The 10,209-nt window shown below is 41.0% G+C and overlaps 2 protein-coding genes across 2 annotated transcripts in view; one reads left to right on the top strand and one right to left on the bottom strand.

Moving 5' to 3' along the window:
• grtp1a (growth hormone regulated TBC protein 1a) overlaps nt 1-10,209 on the bottom strand; it is a 100,539-nt gene that overhangs the window by 85,719 nt on the left and 4,611 nt on the right. The window contains exons 5-8 of the mRNA XM_053323930.1: nt 9,627-9,723; nt 9,166-9,338; nt 8,066-8,251; nt 6,817-7,928 (exon numbers count right to left, since the gene is read on the bottom strand). Coding sequence (XP_053179905.1) covers nt 7,836-7,928; nt 8,066-8,251; nt 9,166-9,338; nt 9,627-9,723 — 549 coding nt within the window. The 3' untranslated portion in view covers nt 6,817-7,835. The remainder of the gene's footprint in view (nt 1-6,816; nt 7,929-8,065; nt 8,252-9,165; nt 9,339-9,626; nt 9,724-10,209) is intronic.
• Nucleotides 287-6,981, top strand: lamp1a (lysosomal associated membrane protein 1a). Its single transcript, XM_053323919.1, has 9 exons — nt 287-667; nt 3,274-3,380; nt 3,763-3,985; nt 4,151-4,312; nt 4,398-4,603; nt 4,699-4,824; nt 4,934-5,000; nt 5,106-5,273; nt 5,815-6,981. The coding sequence occupies exons 1-9, from the start codon at nt 613-615 to the stop codon at nt 5,952-5,954; spliced, it is 1,254 nt and encodes a 417-aa protein (XP_053179894.1). The 5' UTR covers nt 287-612; the 3' UTR covers nt 5,955-6,981.

Here is a 10,209-nt window from a genome sequence, read left to right as displayed (position 1 = left end):
CTCACCAACATTACGACACTTTTACGTGTAATTTTTAGTCATTTATTTATTTATTTGTTTATTTAACGAATATTTTTCTCATTCAGTTACACAGAAGGAGACTCTGTATAGTGTCTTATTTTGCCTTGTATGTAGATGTTAATTATTTAGTTATTCTGAAGACAGCTGACCTGAGCTCAGAAGAGGAGGAGGAGGGGGGGGGGGGGGGGGGGGGGGCTCACGTGACTAGCTCTAAACGCTCCCCGTTCACGTGACGGGACATGTCAGTGAGGCTCTGACCGACGTCTAGACGCGTCTACTGTTCACTCTCTACCCGAGGGACGTGCTTCTTCTGAACCAACATTAATATCAGCTTCGCTTCCATCTGCAGAAACGTAAACAACGCCAGGAAGCCACTGGGTTAAAAAAAAAAAAAAAAAAAAAAAGAGAGAAAGAAAGAACGAAAGAAAGAGTGACGCTTCAGTTTTGGCGTTAGTAAGGTGCACCAAGTTGACCGAGTTGACCAACCTGCAGCGACCGATCAGCGGCTCTCCTCTCCGGGCGTGTTCCTGTCGTTTTCTGCGGGGATTAAAACACTGAAGTCTGGAGCTCCGCTGTGACCTGACTCCAAACATGAAACTCTCTCACGCTTGCGGGGCGCTTATCATCGCCTGGTGTGCGGTTCTCGGTGAGTGTTTTGACTGTGTTGACCGTGTAACGTCGTCGGTTAACGTTTACTGTTGGACCGGATGACGTCACGACACCGACCGATATAAATTGACGTTAATCAATGCTAACCATATCAGCATAGACGACTGTTGTTGTTGTAATCATTATTATTATTATTATTATTGGCACCCATAGTAGGTGTTGACTGAAGCGAATCGATTGAGAGAAAGTTAGTAGGGTGTTATAATCGATTAATCGCTCCGAGTAACGTTTACCAGCTGAAGATACAACACCGACCGCTAGTTAACTTTAATCAATGCTAATCATATTAGTATGGGGCTGTTATCATTATCATCATTAGTATTAGTAGTATTAGTAGGGAAGCTGTGTTGGTAATCGATGAATTCTTTCGACCAGCAAAAGTGGTTAATAAGGTTAAGTTAGTTGTGATATTGAGATATTGTTATTTGGTTATAGCTTAATCAGTACTGGGAATAAACATTAACCTAGTTAGCTACTAGTGTAGCTAAACAGTAATATGTGTACATATTGTTTTAGGCATCAGACTATTAAGAATAGCTGGACATTATATTCACTTCCTGTTTGATAATATGAAAGGGCCCTCTTGGTGTAGGCCAATAACCACTTGACTCAGTTGCAATTCAAAGATTCACATGGATCTGTATTATTGTTGTATATTTTATTTTTATATTTGTGTACATCCGAAGGTCAGCTGTCAAAACAGATCAGAGTTGCCTGACATGTCCGTGGACTTTATTCAATTCTATTGTAGTTTAATGCCCCGGGTTTTGTTAATGTTGATAGGCAGCAGATCAGCCTCATTGTTTGGAGAGCTTCATGTGACTGCCCTGAGTTGCTTTGTGCAGTAGGGGCCTTCTGTCGGTGTTAGTTTATGACCCGCTTAATCGCTCTGAACACACAGACACCTGGTTGCTGACACAGGAAAAACAGGCCAATACAAGTGGTAGCTGGACTCAAATGTCAAGAGAGTAGATCCAGTGTTTTTTACCTCTTGATTTATATGTTGCTCTTGTAGTTTTGTGTATTTTAAAACATGATATTCTGTTATATAGTTATCCACTCTGCATCAGGACTCTTTCTGCTCAAGTGACCTTAGAGTTTAAACTCCACTTCCAGCAATTTTACGATAACATGACACAAGAGTGTCAGATACTTGTTTGATTTGTTATTGTCTGTGCACGGGGCTTTGCTATCTGCAGCTTGACACGTTGTACACACTGCTGTACCTCATGATCTGATTGCGGTGTTGTGTAAACCGTCTCTTGTGTGTTTACAGGGGGAACAGCGAGGTGACAGCGGGGTCAAGTTTCAGCAAGGCAGCAGGGGAGAGAGAGAGTGTGTGACTGACAGAGAGAGTGCAGATTATATTCATTGGGGGAAAGCTGGAGGTGATGAGGAGAGAGGAGGGGGGAGGGAAAGTGCAAAGAAGAAAAGAGATGGACGAGTTCAGTCAGTTGTCTTTTTAACAAGTGAGCCATGGTGGGCAACTCACACCACCCACAAGCCAAATGTTAAGTCAATGTGTCGTTTTAGCTATGCCCATTGTCATTTTTAGCTGTAAAAATATCAGTAGTGGCGATGGAGATAGACAGAGTATCTATTTTTTGCTCTGATCAGGAAGCAACATGCTGTATAGTAAATAGCAGAACCAGCGCTTTTGGAAAGTTGACCAAACGGGTCACAGTCATTCCGTACAATATTACTTCAGCTTCTTTGAGTCATTCTGGGAAGTCTTGAAGCAAGTGGTGAAACTTCCAGTATTGCGTTACTGTCAAGGGTTTTTAAGGATATGAGCTGTGAGGTTGATAAGTAAATGTATCCTGAATAGCGACTGTGGTCCCCAAACAGCATGTTCGAGAATTACACCACTATTTCACACAAACACACACACACACACAAACACACATAGCAGTGAGTTGGCAGTTTCCTGGATGTGCTGGTATTAATACCCCACAATGTGAGTTTGCCCGTTGCCAGGTTGGATGAGTTGCCACTTGGTTATTCTGTTCACATGCAGCGAGAATTTGGAGCTAACAGATATGATTTCCTCACTCAACGATTCAATTACACCTGTCAGAGATCTGGAGCCGCTCTGGTTAATTAGCTCTGTGATACTGTGTGTAGAACAATCACAAGGGGTCTGCGTTGGCCCTGGTTTCTCACTTGTGGCTCTCTGCAGACCCCTGGTGGTAGTTTTAGGTAACTGCATCACTGTGTATGTAGGACAATGTGTCATGTAACACTGGTAACACTGTAACCTTTATCTAAGCAGGCAAGTTAAATAAAAACCAGAGGACCCAAATACTACATACTTATTCTATATATAACCATCCATTCCAGTATCAACATTGTAAAGTTATGACTCACAAATTGATATGTAAGCATAATTATTAGTACTATATATTTGTACATAATTATATAATCAGCTGATAATCAATGTTTTTCCAGTACATTTTCAGTTCCTATCACAATCCAGTCTCAAGTGATGGACAGAAATAATCTTACTTGACATGATTTTATGCATTTTCACTGTCTTGGGTAGTTTTCCACATTAATGTAATTTCATATTGTCCTTGTCTACAGGCTGCGTTCAGGCCATCACTCTTGAAGTGAAAGACGGGGACTCCACCTGCATTGAGGCTCAGCTTTCTGCATCATTCTCCATCACCTACAACACCTCCGGCAGCACGGTATTCACAGTGGAAGCAATATTCTCTGAGAGCGTGTAACATTGAGATATATCTTAAAAGGGACATGTCATGCTTTTTGTTTTCCTTTTTCTCTAATTCTTATACAATGTCAAATGTCAGTGTTAAACAGGGTTAAAGTTCAAAAACTTGAGTTACCTAAAATGCTCCCTGCAACGGAAAAAGCTCAGGCTGCTCTGAAAACTTTGTACGCAAAGTTACCTCAACTTCCTCCTCGTCATGACCTTTTTTTTTCTAACTGTAAGAGTCCCAGAACACATATATAGAAGTGTGCATGATATGTCACCTTTATCAAACCCCCAGTTTCATCAGTTTATTGCCTGTGTTGTATCTCAAGGTGAACGTACCGTTTGTCTTTCCTCAGAGGACAGTGCAGGTCCCCCTGCCCGACTCCGCCACAGTCGACCCAGGCAGCAGCTCGTGCGGCACTGACGGCAGCAGCTTACCATGGCTGGTGGCGGTGTTTGGATCCGGCCACGCTCTGGGGCTGAGCTTTACAACCAATGGAAGTCTGTACAGTGTTGCAAACCTGACGCTGCAGTACAACCTCAGCGACTCATCCACCTTCCCTGAGGCTAACAGCTCTGGTGAGATCAGACGGATGCAGTTGGTTGTTAAATGATTAAAGATTTGTTTTTTTCAAGCAGAAAAAAATTAACAGGATTTATGTACAATAAGAAGAACATGGAAGCAAATCCCATAGACACTGTGGACTTTAAAGTAATTTGTTGCTTTTTATGTTAATTTCCTAGATGTGGTCACCTTGGCGTTGGCTTCAGTTGGGATCTGGGCACCGATTAACACCACCTACCGCTGTATGAGCCCCACCACTTTCAGAGTTGGCGAAGCAACTGTGACGTTCTCTGATATGAAACTGGAGGCGTACATGCCAGAAAATGATCTGAGTCCAACTGGTACAACATTTATTGTGTGCATGTTGTTGCAAGCTGTTGTGTGTTTGCCCTATTACCTATTTATTGATCATTTTTCTTGTCACAGAAAGCATATGTATGGCAGATCAGGCCAGTACCGCAGCTCCACCTACTACTGCCAGTACTACAACGACTGTAGCTCCAGCACCGACACCAGCAGGGACGCCTGAACGCGGCAGCTACTCTATAAAAAATGGGAACGGCACAGAGTGTCTCCTGGCCCAAATGGGACTGCAGCTCAATGTCTCCTATTTCTCTCCATCTCAGAATAAGGTATGGTAGAGCTCTACGAGCAAAGACAACTTATGGAAAAGTAATCAATAAATTAACTTAGTATGAACCTGGTTTGTCTTTTTCTACTTTTTCAGACTATTCAAGAAATAACAAATCTCACTCCCAATCTGACAAGTTCAACGGGATCATGTGGAGCCAGCAGTGCTACCTTAGTTTTGACCCAGGAGAAAACCACCGTGCTGAACTTCACCTTCACTCTGGTAATATCATAGTAGCTACTCATAGAGTGTGTGTGTGTGTGTGTGTGTGTGTGTGTGTGTGTGTGTGTTGGTACAAGTTTTATCTAACCCTCTCTCCTCCCACCCGTAGAACTCGACCACCAACAAGTACCACCTGAGTGGGATAAATCTTCTGGCTAATTGGTCCGATATGCCTGGTATGTCACATGACACAGGCATACATGCTTTTCTTCTTGGCTCTGATTAACGTAGTTCAAACAGATACTAATCCTCCTTCTCTCTTTCTCCCTCTCTCTCTGTAGCTCCCTTCTCAGCCAGTAACACCAGTCTGAACTACCTGCGGAGTACACTGGGCCGCTCGTACATGTGCAATGCAGAGCAAACTCTGGCTGTGGTGCCGACCTTCTCTCTCAACACGTTTAAGCTGCAGGTCCAGCCTTTTGCAGTCACTACCAACCAGTTTGCCACAGGTACATTTATCATTTCTGTTGTGATCCACTTTATCCAAACTGTCTTTAGCTTTGTCCTCTGACCTCCATTTTATTAGTGATGATGTATGTATGTAACATGACGAGAGTAGGTCGAAGTTCACAGCCTGGTTAAACAACTTCAGCCTCATAATGAAACTGAATTGTCATGTTGCAGTAGTGGTTAGTAGGATCTTAACTTATCACGCTGGTAGTAGAAGAAGAAGAAAGGATTATTGTAAGATAAGGTTATATGAATAGATCAAAATCACTCTTATGCCTGTGAAAACATATATAGTTACAGCTTTTACATTTGTTTCCATATGAATTAAACACTAAACACATTAAAACTTTAGAGGTGCTGCTAGGCTTTTTTTTTTTTTTACTTTAGAGGGCGCCAAATTAGCCGCTTGGTTGTCTCAGTTTTACCGTGTAGATTTTATTCATACAGAAATGTATAAACAGGCCACCACACATACATCACATATCTAAAATCTAAATCTTAACATAACTTTTCCCTCTTGTGTTTTCTGTCTCTCTCCAGCGGAGGAGTGTCAGATGGACCAGGACCAGATGCTCATCCCCATCATTGTGGGAGCAGCTCTTGCCGGCCTGGTGCTGATCGTCCTCATTGCATACCTAATAGGCAGGAAGAGGAGCCATGCTGGATACCAGACCATCTGAGCGGAGCCCTCGTTTATCCCTGAACCCGACAGACTGAATGGTGGAGAGACGGATTTGTGAATGTGTGAACGATAGAGTAATAGACTGTGGACACGAGTGAATGGCAACAAATGTTACTGTGGTGTGTGCATGTTCCCGCATATCCTATGTGACCTCTGGATATTTAAATTTCCCTTCACTTTCTCTGTGGATGATGAAGAGAAGCCAAACCTGAACCTGGTGTGCATCTTGATGAAGCCTGATGGGGGGACTGAGTCTCCACCTTAATCCAGGAGGAAGGCAGTTTGAATCTGCGCTTGCAAGTTCACCGTGAACTGTTTGGCTTTACACCGCCCTGTGCTGTTATCATATCATTATCTTCTAGAAATGGGTTGAATTTGCTTGAACTGCTGTTCGTTGTTTTTAGATGTGTTTATTATTTATAAAGAATCATTTAATATCCCAAAATGCAGATAACGAGGCAGAGAGGCGATCAGATGAACCACAGGACAAAGATATATTTTTTAAAAAGCTCCACTGCTGTTGGTTAAAGGTTTGACAGTTAATGACGTCTGTGTTCAAAGACTTTAGTTTAACTCTTATCCTTACGCCTACACATGCTCACACACATTTCCTTTTTTTTTACTCCATGAGCATGAGTTAATCCCAGCAACTTTTTGAAAAGGGAAAGTATCAAATGTATGTCAATTCCCATCATACTCCTCTTCAGCAGAGACTGACAGAAGCCTTCAGTGCACCGACACAGTTTGACTCAACTAATTAAACTCAAAACTACGATACAAACATGGGCTGCTGCTTTGTGTAATCCGTGTGGTGGTGTGGCCCGACACTGAATGCAACCCTGTATTATAAAAAAGTTGACAGGAAGAGTGAACACAGGTTATTTTTTTTTTATCTTCTCCCAGCCTCTCCCACAAGAAATGTTAATATGAAGTGTCGTGATTTGATCTTTTATTTTTATAGAAAATGGTTTGATCTCGTTTTCTATTATGCATCTTAGTGAAAGATAATAAAAACATCAAAAGTATGGTGTTGATTTCTGTGAATATTTCATTCAACTGTACCTTTTTAATACATGTGTCATCCTGTTCTGTGTTAGATTAATATCGATGTTTACTCCGAGCTGTTCAACATTACACGGGATACTCTGGGATCAATGCCATGGTTATTTTTGACCCCTGCCATAAAAATCTGATATCAGTGCCAAAACTGTTTAAAGGGCCCCGAAAAAACAAACTGGACACATCATTGTTTGAAAAAGAGAGCAGCCATGTTTAAATCACCACAGTGTAATTGAATTAAAAGGTTGAGGTCAGGAACTATGAATTAGACATTGAAATGTTTAAAAGGAAATCAGAGTTTTTTGTTAATTAATTCACATTCAGATACTTCATGTAGTGCCAGCATTGTGTTTTGTCATTCGTCAATCTACTTTGAATTCACCTCAAAGAACAATTAGTTAATATTATTTACAATATTCAAGACTAAGACAACAGTGTGAAATACAGTAGGCAGGTTTTTGTTGGGTGTGCTTACAGTGTGCAACATTTTTTCTGACCTGACATCTGCTGCCAAGTCTTTTCTCTTCAGTGTATCAGGAATAAAGTGCATAATTCCACATTTTAACAAAAGAAGAAACTATCACCTTAAAGCAAACTACATGTCAGTTTCAACTGGAATCGATAGGTTAGCACATTGCTAAGAATATTCTCATGAGATCATATATTTACATTTAAGTTTTATCATCTCAAAAATAATGTTTAAGACAAGAAGTACACATAGTAGTCACTGTGACATGGAGTCACTTAATAAAGGTGCAAACAAGCCATTCATCCCAGTGGAATGTGAGTTTCAAGCAACTACAGTATCAGTCAGTTTGGGTCAGGACTCCTCTGCGATGATGTGAGATCGACATGTAGTCCGGAGCTTAGTCAAGGTTGCAAAGGAGAGACTTCCTGGTTCAGTGAAGATTTTCTAGGAAAGACAAGAAACAAGGCGGGATTAAAAGATTAAAGAGAGCAAATTAAAATGGACATCCTCATCTTTCCTCCACTGATCTCTCACTCATGATAAATAAATAAATGTCCCATCACTGCTAGTTATTTATTTACCTGCATGAAAGTGTGACATTCATCCACAAATGGTCCGTGGGTGATCTGTTTGAAGTTTTGGCAGACGTCTGGCAGCGACTGGGCCTGCTGAATCAGATCCTGGTTGTGGTGGATCAATGTCAGAGCAACACGGAACAGGATTTTAGAGCCCTCGTAGAACAGGCAATCCCAGATACGCAGAACGGTCTGCGGAAAAATAAACAAAGGAGTCACTTCCCTCCGAGAACAGGTGCACACTGATGAAGTTCAAGCTGCGGTCTGAACAAGCTTTAAACAAATTAGAAGTTTTACATTACAAATTAATTAGCAGTGATGTTGAAACTAAATTTAAAACACTCATTCTGAGACTTTCTCCTCATTTAATTTAAGTAGCCGCTACTTCTGCAGTCTAGTGAATAATCTGCTTTAACAAACTTTATATTGTTTGAGATTGTAGAAGCACATTTAACAACCAAATCTAAGATAAGAATAATGTTACTAATTCATATGTGTGTACTACGAAAGAAAAACCAGAACTCATCTCTGACATGCTGCCACACAGTCTGTTATCAAGTTTTCCTTCAGTTCTCTTACAGAGCTCTACATGGTCTCTGCAGAGCTCTACATGGTCTCTGCAGAGCTCTACATGGTCAGGTATCTGCCTACATCAGAGATCAACTGCAGCTCTGTGTCACCCGCAGGTCTCTAAGGTCTTCTGATCAGGGTTTGCTGCTTTTCCTATGACATGGCTTAAAATTAAAGGGGACTGTGCTTTTGGGGTTGTTGCTCTTAAACTTTGGAACTCCCTCAAATTGGATTTAAGATCTTTGGACACTTTTAATTAAAAAGCAGCTCAAAACCCCTTTGTTCAGACATACCCTAGTGCAATTTTCTATCTTCTATTTATTCTGTTTTTTCTTCTGTTTCTTGTCTGTACGTTTTTGCGTAATTTCCTCAGTGAAACACTTTGTGACACCTCTCCTTTTTAAGGGAGCGATAAATAGTTTAGAATAAAGACATTTACATGCATGATATAAATGTGAATGTCAGTGACATTTTGAGACCATTAAGACTACAATTAAGGCTTCCTGTCATGAAACACACACACACTTTACACTCACCTCTACTGGCAAGACATCTATATATAGACAGATGAACCACCTGGACACCACCAGGGTCCACATGACATTGTGATCCTCCATGGTCTGCCACACTCTGGGGACTTTCAACTTCACCAGTTCCCCCAACACCTCCTGGTCGGTCTTCAGCCCCAGCATGGCTGGAGAGTAGTAGTCTGTAACCAGACATACACAACAGTGATCAAGTGCCCATGCTGTGTCAAATACAAAACATTTCAACATCACTCCATGAAATTCACAAACAGGGAAAAGGTGTAATGGAAAATCTTGTATTTACATTTCCTTGTTTACAGATATAAGATATAAGTGAAAACAGGCTGTAGCTGTTAAGCCACGGAAAGATAAAGACCATGTGACCTGAGTTATTCTTATCCCAGAGTGACGGGATAACCAGAACACCTATACACGCACAGACCAGAGTGGTGGCAGGTATCCACACACACCTGGTAAAATTCTGCCCAGTAGTGCATCCATCAGCCAGAAGGATTTCTCTTCATCTTTTGTGATGATAAGTAGGTATCCAGCTACGAAGTTCATTCCCTGAAGACAAATGGGAGACACACTAAGTTTAGACACAGGTCGTACAAGCTTTCATTAACGGCTGGAGAGCTCTTCAAAAAAAGCATCTAGCTGAGAGACGAGTAGGTGTGCACTAGCCATGAAATAAGGAGACAAAAACATTATACTGAAAAAGGCTACATGCATATGATTAGAGACGGACTGCATGAGATATGTAACCATTCATACAGTCCTGCTGCCTGTTTGAATTGCAAAACAAGCTCCTATGCTCTGGTGAATGAAATTTGCCTTCCAAATGCTAATAATTAACATAGAGCTATACTGTGCTAACAAAGACACAAAGTCTTATTTTAGACTCAAAAGCGTTGACTAAGATTTGGAAAACTTACTAAGTAAGTTTTGATAATACTGCAGTGCTGCAAAATCAATTATTAACAAACACTTATTATGCACGGTTATATAATTCTGTGTATGTTTCCATTACTTTAGTTTCGAATAATAAAAAGT

This window comes from Scomber japonicus, chromosome 1, assembly GCF_027409825.1.
Source record: "Scomber japonicus isolate fScoJap1 chromosome 1, fScoJap1.pri, whole genome shotgun sequence".
Taxonomy (NCBI): Eukaryota; Metazoa; Chordata; class Actinopteri; order Scombriformes; family Scombridae; genus Scomber; species Scomber japonicus.
Note: the sequence above shows the minus strand (reverse complement) of the source record. Positions and strands in the feature narration are given on the sequence as shown.

Bases quoted from the DNA above. Each gene is read 5' to 3' on its own strand.
- lamp1a (XM_053323919.1), top strand. From the start codon at position 613: ATGAAACTCTCTCACGCTTGCGGGGCGCTTATCATCGCCTGGTGTGCG. The intron at 3,381-3,762 runs GTATTCACAGTG...GTCTTTCCTCAG, and splicing joins ACAACACCTCCGGCAGCACG to AGGACAGTGCAGGTCCCCCT. The intron at 4,825-4,933 runs GTAATATCATAG...TCCCACCCGTAG, and splicing joins TGAACTTCACCTTCACTCTG to AACTCGACCACCAACAAGTA.